Below are 19,388 nucleotides of genomic sequence, written 5' to 3'. Positions count from 1 at the left end.
ACAGAAAAGATACTGGCCATGATGGTTTTTGTGGGGAATTTGCTTCCCAGACTGACATTTTCCTTTGCTGGATGATATGAACCAAACAATACTAAATAAAAAAGACAAGAAGAAACCCCAACAGGGCACTTATCTGAAAGGCGGCTTGGTAAACAGCACAGCAGAAGGGCGTTCAGACCAGCGGCAAAGAATTTCTGAGTGTGTGCATTCGTAAGTCACCTTCATGCCCTATGCCTTGCAAGGGGAGCATATGTGTGACATACAGTGTCTGTAAATACTAAAGGTTTTGTTATACTGGACAGATGTTGGTCTATTCTTGGTAGGAGATTCCTTCAGTTATGAATACTGCAACAGTGATACAGAAAGACATCATATTTTAATTAACTCATCAATCCAACCAGAACTTTAAATGATGAAGTGTTAACTACAGTGTTGCTGGTAGCGGAGTAAACTTCACAAAGTCTCAGTCAAAGAAAAAAAATGAACTGCTTAAAATAAGAAACTAAAGTAATAGTCTGTTTTAATTTCCTAATTTAATGCATTTTAACAAAATCAAATTTAATGAATTTAAAAAATTTAGTTTCTAAATAACGCTGCTTAATGCACCACATTCAAGAGTGTATGTAGGTTTCTGCAAGATTATAGAACTGCTGTTTTCACATCTAGTGCTCTTTGCACAGCTCAGCAAATGCAAATGAGTTAAAATACAAGCCAGAGAATGTGCAATTTAAGTTGTACAAATATTTGATAATGGAACTGCATGCATATTGTCTCCACAGAATGTGCTTAATGGGACACAAACTTAATTCTACCAGCTCATTATCATGGTATCCCAACACATGACTACCTTCTTAGCAAGGATGTTGGACTCCATGATTAATGAACATTGGTCCCATAATGTAGAATTCGTAACTATGACGTAAATACGTTTTTCACATCTCATTTACTTAAGTGGGTATTAGTCATGCTATACATACGTTAACACTGGACTACAGCATCCTCCCTTTTCAAACCTCAATTAGTTACTTTCTGCCCTGAAAGCTAGAAAACCTACCCTGTGAAGCAACTTGAAGCATCTGCTGCCCAAACTCAATGGCACCACCAGCTGAAAAGGTCAGTTTAAATGTGGCAGATCCTTCCCATCCTCCTGTAAAAGAAAAATAAATAAATAAATAAATGAAGATTTCACACTAAAATTCTCACTGAAACGTGGCTGCACAGTTCAGTAATAACTACAAAGTTTATCACAGTCTACACTACACTCATCTTCATTATCTTTATCTACTGCATACTGAACACAGAACTTCAGAAAGATTTTGAAGCTGTACTGAGGTGGCACTGTAAAAATGAGATGTCTGTCAATACACAAAAAAGTACATTGATGCCATCTGGCACCTCTAGAAATCTAAGTAAGTTCCTTACTTTCAGCATTACAAACCCTCTGGACACCCCTCTTCCTATTACTATTCAACAGAGGTATCTAGGACTAATCATACTGAAAAAAAAAAACATTCCACCAACACGCAGAAGCTCAGGTCAACAAGGTATCAATTCAGCTTAAAGTCTTATACAAAATACCTACCTTGTTAACCACCGAGGCTAGGTGAGCCATTCCTGTAAATGTAAACTTGAATACTGTCTCTCTGTCAACAATACTATGATCACTAAATTACCCACAAATAAAATTCTTAGATTTATACAGCTAGCTGAGAAGAGTGAGCATTGCTGTGGTACTCTCGGCTCAAATAATTGACTACTACAGCTAGAGCTATCATCTACAAAACATCAAATGATGGCTACTGTCCATCACTCCTCAGAAGACTGTAATTTAGAAACCAGCCCTACATTCTTAGAAATAATGACAGACCCCTGGTCACAATTAGTAAGTGTGAAAGAGGTTTCTCCAAAATGTTCTAGCTGTCTGAAGCACTTTTCCAGAAAACATACGGAATACAGAACTATCGACTTTCAAGAAAATACTTGGAGATCATGTGTTTAAAGAAAGTAAATGCAAGTACTATAAAGACACGGACTAACATAATGGTATGCTAGTTTTTAGGTTTTGCTGTACTGGTGGTTCTATTCCAAAATGTGCAGCTTTACTTTATTTATCTATTTAATGCTATTTTAGAACAACAAGAATGATGCAGATATAATTCCCCCAAACACCTTTTTTTAAAGCCATGCAATCTCCCCACCTGATTCTTAGCTCACTACACTGTATTAGTACGCTTACATACAATCCTATATTTATAATTAATTTAGATTTTCTACATTGCACCTCCGCATTAATAATGGAAACATTCTTGTAAATATTGTTAAATCTTTTACTTACTCAATGTCACTCACTTGGCTGTTTTGCACATGCAATCTTAGTCAAATGTTGTAATGGCAGTACTGTTTTTATTCTATTTATATTTATAGGTACATTTCATACTTGTCATTGGACCAGATTCAATAACATCTACATTAAGTATACACGATCTGTATTCAAGAACATCTCTACCACATTTTTTGTGCTTTGTAGTCAATCAGAAAGATAATACTAAGTGTAATTGTAGTCTACACTTTGTGGTAATAAGAAGTTATGTACCTACCATAACGTTCCATGTTAGTTGTCTTCTCTCGCCTTCTTTCTTGCTTGATGGGTTCGGAGCCGATCCCTCGGCTCCGACTCGGCACTTGCTAAGCTCGAGAGTCACTTTTACCAGCTCGAGGCAGCCCCATATCCCATGATGCAAGGCGGTAAGTACCCAGATCTCGTTTGTTGACAAAGGGCAATAGCACCAAGCATAAAATACTTCCCAAAGGAAGAAGAAACTTACAGATGGAAAAAGGACCAGGTCTGAATGGTCTTTAGCATAATAGTTTCTTATACAAGGTCTGTCCAGGCCAGGGGGAAGGAGGGAGGGTCGCAAGAAAGAAGCGAGAGAAGACAACTAACATGGAACGTTATGGTAGGTACATAACTTAATGTTAAGTTGTCAATCTCGCCTTCATTCTGCTTGATGGGACCGTCCCTAGCACCTCTATCCTGGGTGGCTCAATGGAACAAACTCTTGAGGACTGTAGAGCCAAAACTGGCTCTGTCCCTGGAGGCCAAGTCCAATTTGTAATGGGAAACAAAAGTGTGAGGAGTAGCCCAAGTGGCCGCTGCACAAATAGTGTCCAAAGGAAGTCTAGCTTGAAAAGCTGTAGAAGTAGCTAAGCTCCTAGTTGAATGTGCTTTAGGTTTTGAGCACAGCTGTTTTCCCCTGAGTATAAATTTCAGAGATGACCGAAGAAAGCCATCTGGACAAAGTCACTTTAGAAACAGGAAGGCCTTTTTATTATCCGCATAGGAAACAAAAAGTTGATCAGATTTTCTAAATTTTTGTTCTGTTCAAATAATATCTAAGTTGACGATGGACATCAAGATAATGTAGCTTTTGTTCAGCTCTGTCTGAATAGTTAGGAAAAATACCGGAGATCAATGGATTGATTCAAATTGTTCTTTGGAGCGACCTTAGGTAAAAAGGTTGGGTTAGTTCTCAAAGATACTCTGTCTTTGTGGAAAACCAAATAGTGCGGTCGAACCGAAAGAGCATGAAGTTCAGACACCCTCCTGGCAGATGTAATAGCCACTAGAAATAACGTTTTCCAAGAAAGATATTTCAGGGAACAAGAAACAGCTGGCTCGAAGGGGAAGAATCAAGGATGTCAGCACTAAATTTAGATCCCACTGAGGAGGAGGATTCCTGATTGGAGGTTTTAGTAGGAAAATTCCTTTCAAGAAGGCCCTGCAGAGCCTATGGGACATAATATTATGATCTGCTATCCCGACATGAAAATTGGAAATAGCAGCCAATTGAACTCTGACTGTGGAAGAAGAGGAGCCTGCATGAAAAATCTCTGCTAAGAAGTCCAGAACTGCCTGAACAGGGGCAGTAAAAGGATCAATATTTTGGGCCTTAGCCCAATAAGAGAAACGTTCCATTTGCCTGTGTAAATCCTCCTGGTAGAGGATTTTAGTGAAGCTACTATGATGTCTCTAACTGGGTTAGAGATCAAAGGAAGCCTGGCTAAGGAAGGAAGTGGAGCAACCATGCTGTGAGGTTGAGAGAAGGGATTGACCGGTGCAGCTGACCGGATTTGTGAATCAGAAGATCTGGCACTGGGTCCAGATGCCACGGCTGCACCAAAAGGTGATGATGGAGGAACGGAACCAAACTTGTCGAGGCCAGTAAGGGGCAATGAGAATCAATTTGGCTCTCAAAACGGTAGCTTTCTGGATCACCTGAGGGATCAGAGGAAATGGAGGGAAGGCATAAAGAAGTCCCTGGGGCCAATCCTGGGTCAGAGCGTCTCTGTTGGGATGGCCTGATAGAGGGAAGAGGCTGAAGAAGTCTGGACATTTGCTGTTTTGGGGAGTAGCAAAAAGATCGCAACATGGACGACCCCATTCCAGAAAAATCTCTTCCGCTATAGATTGCTTGAGAGACCACTCGTGAGGCATGAGGATAGCTCTGCTCAATCTGTCTGCTATAATGTTGGTTTTCCCAGGGATATGCGCTGCTACCAGAAACCGATGAGAGGAGATCGCCCATTGCCAAAGTCTGAGCGCTTCTCGACACAAGGGGTAGGACTTGGTTCCGCCCTGTTTGTTGATATACCAAACTACAGACATGTTGTCTGTGTGGACTGCAATTGTCCCTACGGGAAGAAAGTCGTTGAGGGCTTGCAACGTTAAAAGCACTGCTCTCATCTCCAGGACATTTATGTGCAGATGGTACTCGAACGGTTGCCACGCCCCATGAACCATCCTGCCCTGATAATGACCCCCACCCGATCAGGGAGGCATCCGTGGTGACAGTGGCTATCGGGACGGTACAAAGCACCTGCCTTGGTGAACCTGAGACGATGTGATCCACCAAGCAAGATGCTCTTTGCATGTCTGTGTCACCAGAATCTGGTGACGCATTGGAAGTTGCTGGTATGACCACTGTGTGAACAGCATCCACTGAAGAAGGCGCATGTAGAATCGAGCCAGGGAAGAAGAGTAATGGCCGCAGCCATGAGACCTAATACCTTTAGAACCATTCTGGCCTGTATTTTCTTGCTGGCCAGAATGATCCTGACATGAGTCTGAATGTCTGAAACTCTTTGTTCTGTAAGGGTAGCTGACATCCAAACAGTGTTTAAGTTTGCGCCTATGAAGGTAATAGACTGGCAGGGCGATAAGGATGACTTTTGAAGTTGATTGAGATGCCCAAATGAGAACAAAGGTCTATTGTGTAATCCCTGGCTTGTATAAGCTGATGCCTGGTGGTGGCTGACAGGAGCCAGTCGTCGAGATACGGAAACACCTGGAATCCTTGACGCCTCAGGTGAGCCGTGACCACTGCCATGCATTTGGTGAACACTCTGGGGCTGTAGTGAGACCAAAGGGCAGGGCTCTGAACTGGAAATGACTGGACCCCAGCCGAAGCGGAGAAATCTCCTGGAGCGTCTGTGAATTTTGATGTGATAGTACGCATCCTGAAGATCTATTGAGCACATCCAGTTGTCCTTCTGTAAGAAGGGCAGAATTGACTGAAGAGTGACCATTCGAATCTTGTCTTCCTGACAGACTTGTTGAGTCTGCTGAGATCCAATATTGGTCTCCAGTCTCCGTCTTTTGGGGACCAAAAAGAACCTTGAGTAGATTCCGGCTCTGAATGGTCTATTGTAACTGGCTGAATGGCTCTTTTGCAGTAGTTTTGCGATTTCTGACTCTGCAATCTCCCTTAGACCGGTGGTACATCTGGAAGGGAACTTGAGGGAAGGGACTTTCCTCGAAAGGAATTATGTAACCCTTGGATATGATCGACTGTACCCATCTGTCTTGAGTGAGGGAATGCCAGGCTTCTGGGTACAGTGATAATCTTCCCGACTGCCTCCAAGGAGGGACAGCCGGGCAACACCTCAGGGATGCTGAAAGGGCTTGTCAGAGAGAGGCTCCCTGTTTCCCTGGTTCTTGGACCCCTCTGCCTCTAGAGCGCCTGTTATTGTTACCCCTCTGCCTCTAGGGTAAACTGACCACGTGAATCCGGCGTGACTCCTTGGGATTTACGGAACCACATCTTCCCACCCTTCTGTCCTTTGGGATAAGGCCTAGAAGGGGTGGAAAACCGGACTCCAACAGCAGAAAGAGTCTTGCCGTCCTGCTCGCACCTGGTCAAGGTTTCCTTCACCTGAGGGCCAAACAAAGCTGACCCATCAAAGGGAGAATTTGTGAAGGACGCCTTAAAGGGATCCGAAAATCACATAGCCGCATCCAGGCTTGGCGCCTAAGAGCCACACCTGTGCCTGCGGCTCTACGCTCCATCCGCAGCATAAGATATTAGCCGCATGGAGGAGTTTGCAATGGAATTGAGGGTTCCTAGCTGAGAAGCAATTTTTCTTGAGCCCCTGCAGCTGTAGGATCCTGAACTACTTCTCCCAGCTCCTTCAGGATATCCCTCTGGAGTCTGGTGAAGTGACATAGGTAATTCAGAACGCATAGCAAAGGTCGCTGAGGAAAACATCCGCCTATCCATGGTCCTAGAGTCCTTATTAGGAGGATGGACGGGCATGGAAGGATCTGCAAGTTCCTTTTTGGTGGCCGCAGCCACCACCATGGCATCAGCGGGGACACCCTTAGTAAGGAATTGTTTGTCACTCGGCAGTGATAAATTTTGAAGGCCTCCTAGGGACTGGCTCTACAGAGTCAGGAGCTGCCCACGCCTTCGTGCAATCACCTGCATAAGGGGTCGAAGGCGGAGACACCCAGGAGGTGGAGGGCCGAGATCCAAACGCCTCTAGGTATACTGACTCATCCTCAGAGGGATTGTTGGTGGGCCAGTTTCCCTCTGTTTCAGAAGTTCTAGGATGTCTGAGAAGGAGACATCCTCAGAGGGGATCTAGGGATCCCTCTGACTCATCAAAGTCAGTATCCAAGTGACAGACTCGGGGAGTCTACATGCTTCCTCTTACAAGTCCTCTTCCTAGGAGGATCTCCGAAACATCAGGAGAATCCTCGGAAGAGGGGGAAATTCCCAATGGGGAAACCTGAGGCGGAGGATCTCTGGGTCCTGTAGCAAGAGAAGTGGCAGAGATGTCAACAGGTACTATAGAGGGAGGAGCTACGGGAACAGACTGCTGACTGATACCAGTGGCCAGTACACTCTTCATCACCTCGAATGCTCCCCTCCCAGGCAGGTCCGAGAGAACCCGCTCAAGAGCTAGGAACTCCAGGGACCACCGAAAGGGAAGTCTCCGAGGCAGATGTCGGAGCCAAGCTCACCAAGGCCGAGGCTCCAAGGGGAAGAGCGGGTTCGGACAAGGGTCCGATGCCACTCACCCCCTCGGAGGAGACCATGGAAGCCCGACCACGAATCCCTCTAAGGAAGGTCTCAAGAGGAGATAAGAGTAGAGGCTGAAGGAACAGAAGGTGGTATCCGTCCTCCAGCCGTAGCAGTAACCATTCCCGAAGACTCCAACTCCAAGCTCTGGGGTAGAGTTGAAGGAGGAACTGTAACGGGTGTGGACCAACAGTCGCCTGTTGAGACGGACTGTGTAACATTTGGGCCAGTACCTGTGACTTGAGTAATCTACTGACCACTCTCTAGGTCATGATCTGACAACCTGGATGACCTTGAAGATCGGCTCCGATGGCTCCGTTCCGATAGAAGAGCTGAAGCCGGAGCCGAAAGTATCGGCTCCAAGGAAGGAGACCTCAACCTCTTCCTGGAATGAGCCATCGGAGCCGATACTATAGATCCTGTCGGAGCCGACCGGAGCCGACAGGAAGTTCGATGTATCGGCTCCAGCCGGAGCCGATACAGCCACCAAAGTAACGGTGTCGGAGCCGATCGGAGCCGACACCGATGCCTGTGCCACATGGGTGTCAGAACCAATCGGAGCCGACATCGAAGTGGTCAATACAGATTCGGCACCGATAGCCATCGGTGCTGAAGGCTTTGTCAAGCAAGAATCGGCTCCAGCCGGAGCCGATCTCGACTCAGTCGGAGCCGAGGCCGCAGGCTTAGATACAGAAGCCTGGGCCTTGGAAGGTTTTGCTGATTTTGGTGGAGCCGACTTAGCCGGAGAGCCCTCCGGCTTAAGAAGGCCCCTAAGAATCAGCTTATTCCCTCCTGCAGGACTCTCTGGCTGAAGGAGTGACAAATAGCACAGGAGTCCTGCAGGTGAAGAGGCCCAGACAATACAGGCAAGAAGTGTGACCGTCTGTCAGAGACATCTTCTGACAGCACGAGTCACACTTCTTAAAACCTGAGACCCTCTCCTTTGACATGGTGCTGAAAAACACACACACACACCAGTCAAAATTAACTTAAATAAAATACCAAAAGGTATTCTATAAAACCAACACACACACCCTAACAGGGGGATGGGATAGGAAAGATTGACTAACAAAAATTAAAGGAAACAGGAATTTCTGTCAGAAAAGTACAAAATAAACTTAAAACTATCAATAAAAGGTTTTTACTAAAAGGGCTTAAATCTCACAAAGTGAACAACTTACCAGGAGCTGGTAAAAGAAGACCTCCTAAGCGGCAAACGAGATCTGGGTACTTACCGCCTTGCATCATGGGATATGGGGCTGCCTCGAGCTGGTAAAAGTGACTCTCGAGCTTAGCAAGTCGGAGCCGAGGGATCGGCTCCGAACCCATCAAGCAAGAAAGAAGGCGAGATTGACAACTTAACATCCTTTATTAATCCCCCTCAGTATTTAAAACTGCAAGAAAATAATTAGGAAAACTAAAATTAGGAGGAAGAAGGTGTGCGTTATGCTTGTGTTGCCTTTTAACTGAGAACAGTGTAGGTGCAGGTGCTATTAAATCCCATGGATTGTCTTTAACACTCAGGTCAGGTTCATGACTGAAAAGGGTCCCTGGATCAGTTCACTTACCTGGTTAAAATAAAAAATAAAAAATAAATCTGCAAGAATAGTGCACTGCTTTAGTATCAATATGGTTTATGCAAAATCATCAAAAGATCACTAAGATTTACTATTTAAACAATTACAACTACAAACACTGAAACGAGCAGCTGAAAAGTTTGCTATTAGTCAGCATGATCGGTTTACAAATGGACAGTCAAAACAGATCATGAAAGGTTAGATTCATAGACATTCCAAGGCCATCGAGTCTCATGACCATTCACAACTTGATAGTCACCTCCCTCATGTTGCACCTCCTTTCTCCAGAAGGGCCATACCAGTCAATCGCAGATTAAACTTGTTGATACTCATTCAATCACATTGTCCATTTTTAAAGAAAACAGTGTTGAATTGCTTTACATGTAGGAGAAATTTATTCCAGAGGTTTGGGGAGGACCTGGGTTATACACATGTCCCTACACTGTGTTTTATTTATCTGTTGGTAAAGATTTAAGTCCCTGATTCTAGTACTGGTATAATTATTGGACTTGCAAAGAAAGAGGAGGTTCAGGACACTCTGGCCTCTAATGGCAAGATCAGTAAAACAAAGATCTATAAGAGACTGAATAAAGGGACAGAGTTTCGGCCTCTCTTGGTAGCTTGGGGACTTTATCTTTTTGGTGAGGAAATTCTGACTTCTTTTTACTTGTTCGACATATTTTGGGATATACAAGATATATTTCAAACAGGATACGGTATTTGATAATAGCATTGATCAACACTGAGTATAAGGGAGTAATTACCTCTTCAGACCTTGATAATATTCCTTTGGCAGTTAGATGGGGTAAAAGGATTTTCTGACAACCACTGTCACATGATGGTCAAAAAGGGAGGAAGCTATTGACCCAAGTACCTAGGTCCCGACTATGTTTTAATTTTGTATTGTCGTGCTGTCTATACTGTGTTATGAGGGGAGGGATTGTCTAGAAAAAGTGATGACACCACACTTTTTAACATTTACTTTGAGTCCATGTTCTACACCATGAGTCATCTGCACTTTGTTAGGCAGTGGTCTTGGATCTGTGCTTAGAGATACGAGAAGTAAAAAAAAAATGAGAGGTTCTAGCATTGAGCCCTGAAGGACACCACCATCACTTTCATGCTTTCTAATGAGGCACCTGCACTGTGTGTGTTCTGTCTTTCAGCCAGTTTGCTATCCATCTTACCATATATGAGTCAATTTTAAATTAGCTTTTGTATGACGGCAGCCCAGGAAATGGTGCTGTATTCCTTGGCTAGGTCAAGATATACCATGTGCACTGCAAGGCCACCATCTAGAGCCTCAGCAACACTTTCAAAGAAGTTAACCGCATTAATTAGACAGGATCTAGCTTTCACAAAGCCAGACTGTTGTTGGTCAAGTCTAATAAGATTCTTTATATCACAGTTTATAAGATCAGCTATATTACATTCATGGCTTTGCAGATGAGGCTTGTGAGACTGACAGATCTTTAATTACCCAGGTTCATAGGTTGGTACTAGGCTATCAGCCCTAGGGCCTATACAAGCCTAGCCATAACAATTCCCTGACTATTTCTGGTTAGTTGCAAGGCCACTCTTATGGAAAGCCATCACCACTACAGTACGTTACTCATCAATGATAAAACCTGTTAACAGTAAACCTGCCATGATGACCAACTCAGCACTGCTTCAGCCACATACTTCAAAGAGCAATGGTGACGAGAGACCAAACTGAATTTTATTTGATTATTTGTGCAAAAGGGAAATAATCTGTCCCCCCACTGTTCTTACCAGTTATTTACTGGTTTTGATATTATTTATTTTATTTATTTACTTACTCTTTGTTGATCAGGCTAGTTTCACTAGGTCAATGTCCACTTTTCAGACAAGACACAAGGTGGTGTTCATACCGATTAGAGGACATTTGACCAAGACATCGGAGAATTTCCCTGCTCTTTTTTCTGATAAGTGCCATGGGTTCTTTTAGATCCTTCCAAGCTGCCAACAACTTAGGTAGATGGAACCAGGGTTTAACATCTCATTTGAAAGATGACACACTTGAGAGTGCAGCACCCCCTTATGCTGTACTGTCGTGTCGGTATCAAATACCTAGTATGAGAACAACATCCACATCCTTCCAATCTTCCTGCACCAAAATTAAGTGTGATACTTGTTGAGCCAATGGCACTAACTTTTGAAGACGTGATGCAACAAAGACAAACAACCACGTGAGTATTAGACCTGTCTCTGTTGTATAGTTTCTATCATCCCATTTTCCTAGGCTTGATTCCTCAAAAGCACAAATGTGAGTTAACTGCAGACTTAAACTGCAGAAAAGGAGTACAATGTTGTATTTTTGCACAGGAAAAATCTATCTACAGCTCATATACCCTTCTTACTTATACGAACTGCAAAACTACATGGACACCAAGAAGAGTGAATACTCAAATATTCTCTCTTTACTAAGCTTCTGTACCCTCAGAGTTGAGTGGAGAGTATGAGTCATGGGGGGGATGTATGGTGGGTTTACCCTAACCAAAACACTGAAGTCTGATTTTATTTTTACGTGTTTTGTTGTTTTGCATTAGTCATAATTACGGAATGATAGGTGCTCAGATATGTTGTGAATAGCTGCAAGGATAGCAGATTAAAATACTAGAATCCAAGGGAACACGACACACAAAAAGTGTGAAATGAAAAGATCTAGAAGACCCCACGTAGTTTACAGTATGCTGCAATGTTTGTTTCTTGTTACTTTACAATACAATATGCAATATCAGACATTAAAAACAAGCTTTTGAAGGAAAAATGCAGTAATATAATACAATAATATCACAGTGAAAATTTTAAGTTGCATCAATGCAATGATTTGCTGCCATATTTTTTTTTTGCAAATTCACACACTGTCACCTTACACTGCATGTAGACAAGTTTTAATTGTATTAAGTGATAGAGCAGTATGCAGACAGGAATACTACTTTTGAATCAAAATGTAAACCTTTCTGCTGAGCCAGTTCGAATACATCTTAATCATTAAGGCAGAGAATACGGCTTTTTTTACAGATGTGTAAAGGAAGGTACAGTTGTGTAAAATCTTACCATAATAGAAGATGTCCATCTCTTTATTACTGCAGCAGCCATAACCAAAAGGATCTCCTGCCAAGGATAGCTCAATGTCTGGCCATTATACCAAAGCCTTTAGTACTTACAGGCACCATATGTCACACATACTCTCCCCACACAAGGCATGGGGGATAAAAGTGATGTACAGATGCACACACTCAGAACTGACAAAGCTCTAGGAGGAACAGAATATCTCAAAAGACAAGGACGAACATGTGCATCCAAAAGGAGAAAAGTGTGAAGAGCCCCTTGACCAGAAGGGTAAGAAAGAACAGGCTAGAGTAGAGGGGGAAGAAAGGAGGGAGCGAAGACTGCAACGATGAAGAAAAGTACATCTACGGTTATGGTAAGGTTTTTACATAACTGGACTATGTTCATTCATACCACTGTTTCCGTATTCATAACCAAAGGGGAACAATACAAAAGCTGAAGAGGATGACACGGAAGAGCCCTCCAGAAACCCATGCAAGTTAGCACCAGCAAAGCCAACTCTGGCCCTGGAAATAATTTCCAACTTACAATGCTTACTAGAAGTATGAGCAGAAGACCAAGTAGCAGCCTCGATCATGGAGCTGGTATCCAGCCCTTTGAGAAAAGCACCAGAGAAGGCAACAGCTCTAGTAGAATTAACATTTACTGATGAGGAAAGACATCTTCCATGAAACAAATAACAAAAATAAATGACTTTGGAAATCCAAGAAGAGATGGTTTGGATGAATGGAAACAAAAAGCTGCTTAGATTTGCAAATATCTTTAGTTTTATCCAAATAATATCAGAACTGCCTATGTAAATCCAAGAAGTAAAGAACCTGATGACTAGACCAATTAAGGGACATCTCATTAATCACCATGGGCATAAAAAAGGGTTAGTATGAAAAGACATCCTGTCTCTGTGAAAAACTAAGAAAGAGGAGCAGTCATAACAGCCTACTGTTCAAACACCAGTTTGGCCAAAGTGAGAGCCAAAAGAATACTCTTCCAAGTACAATGTTGTAAGAAAGCTAAAGCAGCAGGTTCAATTGAGTAAAATTTTCAAAAACAAAACTAATGTCCAGGAAGGCAGAATAGGCTTCCTGGGAGGCCTGATAAGAGGGACGCCTTTGAGAAAGTACTTGACCTCAAATCTAGAGACCAGAGGAGGAGTCAAGGGAGACAAAGCAGAAATTGCTGACAGGCGAGCTTTAACTGAAAAGTATGCCAACCCAGCATGCAGCAAATCACACAAACAGAGAGCCAGAGAAACCTCCACAGAAAGAGGATCTGGAGGGAGAAAGAGGCACCTGCTAGAAAATCTTTTCCGTTTGGATAAATATGATTTCCTGGTAGTGGTCTTCCTGGCCTCCTGCAGGACTCTAAGCACGTCCTCAGAAAAGAGGTGCCTAAAAGTCATCCCAAGCATCAGATGAAGAGTGGACAAATGAGGATGGATAAGGACCACTTGTCTTGTGTGAGAAGATCCACCCGGGTGAGGTAACAATGCTCCTGGCCAAATAAAAAAGAAGGGGAATCCAATGCTCTCTGGACCAAATGAGTCACTAGCACCATTTTGGGAGAGTCCAACCTGATCTTGTGCAAGACTCATGGTAACAGAGGAAGGAGGAAGCCATACAGAAACAGCCCCTTCCAATGAAAAAACAGGGCATCCACTTTCCAAGCCAGAGGATTTGTCTGTTCAGAGGGAAGGCAAAAAGATCTACCTGAGGAATAGCCCACCGATTGGCAATGTCCAGGAACACAACTCTGTGAAGCATCCATTTGTGAGCTTGTGTGCTGGACCTGCTCAGAGAGTCTGCCACTAGTCTGTGCTTCGAGGGAAAGTAAACAGCCTGGAGAGTCACTTGATACTGGACAGCAAGATCCCAGACTTGAAGAGATAGTCTGCAAAGAAGATAGGACCTTGTACCTCCTTGCTTGTTGACATACTAAATCACTGTAGTATTGTCTGTGAAAATCTTGAGGGGCCCAGGATGAAAAAGGGAATAAAAAGCATTAAGAGTAAGAGGCATAGGCCTCATTTCCGTTATACTGATGTGTTCAGACCTCTGATGAAGAGGTCAGAGACCCTGAACCTTGAGAGAGCCAAAGTCCCCCCATCCCCTGTCTGAGGTTCGAGTCGGGACTGGTGGCTGGAAAGGAAGTCACTGGTTGAGAAAAAGAAAGTTGATGAATCCACCACTGAAGCACAGGCTTCAGATAAAGAAGGAAGGGGACTTGGAAGTCCAATGGGTAGCAATGTTGGAGCCACACTTACTTGAGGTAACACTGTAACTTTCTCATGTGGAGCCTTGCCAGAGGGAGCATGGGAATGGTGGAAGCCATGAACCCGAGGACCCTGAGAAAGTCCCTGGCTGTGACCGAAGCTGGAGGAAGAAGTGATGTGAAAAACAGAGTAAGAGACAAAGCCTTGGGGACAAGCAGACATGCTAGCATGGGGATGGTCTGAAACCTGCAACCAAGGAAAACATGATCTTGAGAAGGTGTCATAGCTAATTTCTGGAAGTTTATGGTGAACTCCAGACTCTGCAACAGGGAAATAGTAAACTGGAGATCATGAATTAGGGCATCGAGGGGAGAAGCTTGATAGAGAAAGAGCTGTACTCCTTTCACCCTGTAAAAGACAATGACAGGAGTGAGGTATTAGGATAATATCCTTAGGGCATTAAAGAGGTCAATGGGCAAAGCAGATAACTGAAAACACAAGGAAGAAATAGAGAAACATAAACATTTCCTGAAAAGAGGATGGATGGGGATAAGAAGGTAGGCATCCTTGAGATCTACAGAGCTCAGAAAAGCCTGGGGTAGAAGGGGAAAAAGAGTCTGAAGAGACAACATTCAAAAGAAAGGAACAGAGAGAAAGGCATTGAGCTGGGAAAGATCCAGAATGTGTCTCCAAGTGAGCCCCTTTCTGGGTACCTAAAACATTCTGGAATAAAAAAACCTTCCTGCCTGGGCAAGAGGTACAGCTTCAATGATGCCCAGTACCAAAAGAGAATGCAGCATCTCTGGAAAAAAATAAGTTGTTGCCAAGGACGTTGAGGAATGCCCAAATAGGGAGAAGGAACTTCCAAGTCATGAAATATCCTTGGCGGATAATGAACAGAACCCAACAGCCTGCTGTGATTTTTAACCAATTTAAAGGAGACAGGGAAAGATGGAGGGATAAGGGAACCTTGGCTGAGGGAAAAGGGTAGCAAACTGTCAAATGGAACAGGTCTTATCCTGAAAAGCAGATTTCTGAGACGTAGGGGTTTGAATACACTTAGCAGGTGGCACATATCCAGAAAGAACAGTTGCGTAAAATCTTACCATAACCACAGATGTAATTCTCTTCTATGTTGCAGTAATATGTGTTGCATTCCGCTATCGACCTGATGTCCAGCTTGTATACAAAAGCTTCAAGCTACTGCCTGCATGTGGGATGTCGCACATAGGCTCACGGAACATCAGCCATAAAAGGGATGTCCGAACATATCATCCTCAGAATACAGCAGCCCCATGAAGAAACTCCAAAAGGAGACCCAAAGGGCAGTCATCCAAATAAAGAGCAAGATGTAGGGGGAAGGTGGGCAGGATAGAATACTGCAACATAGAACAGAAGGACATCTATGGTTATGGTCAGATTTTACACAACTATTCTATGTTCTTCTATTCAATGTTACAGTATTCTTTACATATGGGAGAGTGTAAAAGCTGAAAGGGAACCTAGGGAGGGGGGTGAAACAGAGAAATTAGGCAGAAACATTTCCCAGAAATCCATGCAGGATTGCTCTGGCAAAACCTGCTCTGGCCCTGGAAATATTATCCAGCTTGTAATGTCTTGTAAAAGTATGAATAGATGACCAACTGGCAGCTTCCAGAATGGACTGTGTATCCAAACCCTTGAAGAAAGCCCCTGAGGATGCAACAGATCTAGTGGAATGGGCTTTAACCGAAGAGGGTAATGATTTCCCATGAAACTGATAAAAAAACAGAATGGGTTCAGAAATCCATGAAGAGATATAGTCTGCTTAGAAACAGGCAAACCCAGAGCCCTGGAATGAAAGGACATGAAACGATTTCCTGATAGATTTAGTTTTGTCAAGATAAAATCTAAGCGGTCTATGCACATCTAGGAAATGCAAAATGCTCTAACTAGGAGATTGGAAAAAAGTAGGCAACTGGATAATTTGATTTAAGGTAAGGTCATTAACCACTTTAGGCATAAAAGATGGATTACTTCTCAAAGCAACCCTGTCCTTATGGAAGATTAGGAAAGGTGGAGAAGCCATTAATGCCTGGATCTCAGAAACCCTTCTGGTAGAGGTAATGGCTACCAGAAGCACTGTCTTCAAAGTACAAATTTTCAGAGAAGCTGAGGCTACTGGTTCAGAAGGGGCCTGAGTCAACTTCTCCAGGACAAAATTAAGACACCAAGGAGGAGGACGAATTGGTTTTCTGGGAGGATAATGTGAAAGACTCCTTTTAAGAAATGTTTAACTTCCAGCCTGGAAGTCAATAGAGGAGTTAAAGGCAGGCAAGCAGACAAGCCAGAACAGTGGACCTTAACAGAAGAATAAAAAAGATCCGCGTTGAGTAACTCACAGAGGTAAGATAACACCAAAGGAATACCCACCAAAAAGGGGTACTTCTTCCTTTTTTGGCACCAGATAGAAAATCTTGTCCATCTGAAAATGTAAGATTTTCTAGTAATGGGTTTCCTGGCCTCCTGCAAAACCCTAAGCACATCCTTAGAGAAAAGGTGCCTAAAAGGAATCAAAAGTTGATCACTCACTAGGTCAGGTGAAGAGCTGATAAATGTGGGTGAATCAGAGATCTCTTGTCCTGAGTAAGCAGGTACATCTGGTAAGGTAACTTGTAGTGATGGTACTTGGTTAATTGCAGAAGAGGGAACCAATGCTGTCTTGGTCAAAAGGGAGTCACTAACAAGATTTTTAGTTTCTCCTGTAAATTTTTCAACAGGACTTTCTGAATCAAAGGGAAGGGGGGGTGCATAAAGAAACACCCCCCTCCATGAAAATGATAGGGTGTCCACCTTCCGAGCCTGAGGATGAGAGATCCTGGCACAGAAAAGAGGAAGTTATCTGTTCTGAGGGAAGGCAAATAAATTCATCTCTGGATTACCCCACTGGTGAACTAAATCCAGGAACACATCCCTGTGATGCATCCAGTCAAGGGATGGTGTACTGGATCTACTCAATGCATCTGCCACCGAGTTCTGATCAGAGAGAAGGTACACTACATGCAGTGAGATGTTGTACTGAATAGCCAAAGCCCACGATTTGCTTGCTAGGCAACAAAGAAGATAGGATTTTGTACCCCCCCCCCCTCCCCACACCTACTTATGTACCAAAGGACTGTAGTATTTTCTGTGAAAATCTTAAGGGGCCCTGGAATAAGCAGAAGATGTAATGCCTGTAAGGCTAGAATCAAAGCCCTCATTTCCCTGACATTTATGTGCTCTCTCTCCTCTGAGCAGGAGACCATAGTCTCTGAACCTTTGTGGAAGCGAAGATTGCTTCCCATCCTAAATCTGAGGCATCTGTATAAAGTTCCTGTACTGGTTGAGGAATTTGAAGAGGTAAACCAGGATTCTGACTGAGTTGCTGCATCCACCACCCCAGCTCTTTTTTCAAGCATGGAAGAAGAGGAATGACAGTCTCCCAGGGATGAGCATGCTGGGACCAGACAGTTTTCAGAAACCAACTTACTCATGTAAAGCTTTGCAAAGGGCAACATGGGGATTGTAGGGGCCATAAACCCAAAGAGTCTGAGGAACTTCCTGGCAGTGATGGAAGAAAGAGGTAGAAGAGATGCCATGAAAGCTGTGAGAGACGGAGCTTTTTCCGAAGGAATAAATACCACCATCAAATCTGTTCTGAGCCTGCACCTCAGAAAAATGAGATCCTGCCTGGGTGAAAGAGTAGATTTTATGAAATTTATTGTGAACCCCAAGCCTTATAGAATGGGAATAGCTAGATCCAGGTGATGAAGCAGAAGGTCTGGACTGCTGGCCTGAAAGGGTGGAAGAGACTTCCTTACCTTATCCAGGTAAAGGTACACTTGAAGACCTTTAAGTCTTAAGAAGGCAATAACTGGGGTTAGACACTTTGTGAAAAACCCTGGAGCAGTAGAAAGACCAAAAGGCAAGGCAGAAAACTGAAATTGCCAAGAACTCAGAGAGAAACATATGAATTTCCTGAAGTGAGGATGAATAGGAATATGCAGGTAAGCAGCCTATAGATCCAGCAAAGCTAAGAAGGATTGAGGAGGCACAAAAGGGAGAAGAGACTGTAGCGACAGCATCCTGAAAGAAGGTACCACCAGGAAGGTATTCAACCTTGAGAGATCCAAAATGGGTTTCCAAGGACCGTCTTTTCTTGGGACCAAGAACATCCTGGAATAAAATCCCCTTTCTTGCTGATTTGAAGGGATTGGTTGAATGGTGCCCTGAAGAGAAAGCTGAGCTAGCAGCTGAGGAAACAGATGTAGTTGGTCTGAGAGCAGTTGAGGAATCCCCTGAAAGGGCGGAAGAGACTTCCAAGTAATGAAATACCAGATTTAAATAATGGATATCACCCAGGAGTCCTGAGTGATCTCCCTCCAGGCTGAAAGGGAAAGGCGAAGAGACAGAGGAACATGACTTGGAAGTTGGGGGTGGATATCACAGAGAGCCTCGTCTGGACTGAAAGGGCTGCTGAAGAGATGGAGCAGAAGAAAAGTACAGGTGTGCACACTTACCATAAATGTAGAAGTTCAAGTGTATTCATTGTTGCAGTCATCACATTTGGGTTATCTGCCTGCAGGTAGCCCTCAGCCGGCCTGAATACCAGAATGTTGGATTCCTGCGTCGGATGCTGTCTCTTCTTCCATGACGTCAGGTCATCAGGGGTATAAAATATGCAGCCGACGCCATTACATGAGTTTTTCTTGCCCCAGATGTCAAGTGGCCCCCACAATGGAAAGCAATTACATATTATGATACACCTCCATCAAAAAGCAAATACACCAGAAAGCTTAAATACACCAAACAAGAAGGAAAGGTAGAGCCAAGAAAAGTCAGGGGGCTGGAGGGAGGGTAACCAGGACTGCAACAGTGAATACACTCGAACATTTACATTTATGGCAAGTGTACAAAACTGTACTATGTTCTTCGTGTTTCACTGTTGCAGTCATCACATTTAGGTTGATTCCCAAAGCTAAGGAAGGGGAGGAGGAAGTTAGAGAGCATTAGGGACAGCTATTAAGCCCTGCAAGACAGCAGTGGCAAAACCAGCTCTGGATTTGGAAAAAATAGTCATGTGGTAATGCTTTGTGAAGGTATGTACAGAGCTCAATGTAGCAGCTT

At 43.6% G+C, this 19,388-nt stretch overlaps 1 protein-coding gene across 2 annotated transcripts in view; it reads right to left on the bottom strand.

Moving 5' to 3' along the window:
* Positions 1–19,388, bottom strand: part of WBP2 (WW domain binding protein 2) — a 524,763-nt gene that overhangs the window by 329,204 nt on the left and 176,171 nt on the right. For both annotated transcript variants that reach the window (XM_044077224.1, XM_044077225.1), the window contains exon 4: positions 1,055–1,147. In XM_044077224.1, coding sequence (XP_043933159.1) covers positions 1,055–1,147 — 93 coding nt within the window. The remainder of the gene's footprint in view (positions 1–1,054; positions 1,148–19,388) is intronic.

The sequence above is a fragment of the Protopterus annectens genome, chromosome 7.part0 (assembly GCF_019279795.1).
Source record: "Protopterus annectens isolate FY-2018-M chromosome 7.part0, PAN1.0, whole genome shotgun sequence".
Taxonomy (NCBI): domain Eukaryota; kingdom Metazoa; phylum Chordata; order Ceratodontiformes; family Protopteridae; genus Protopterus; species Protopterus annectens.
Note: the sequence above shows the minus strand (reverse complement) of the source record. Positions and strands in the feature narration are given on the sequence as shown.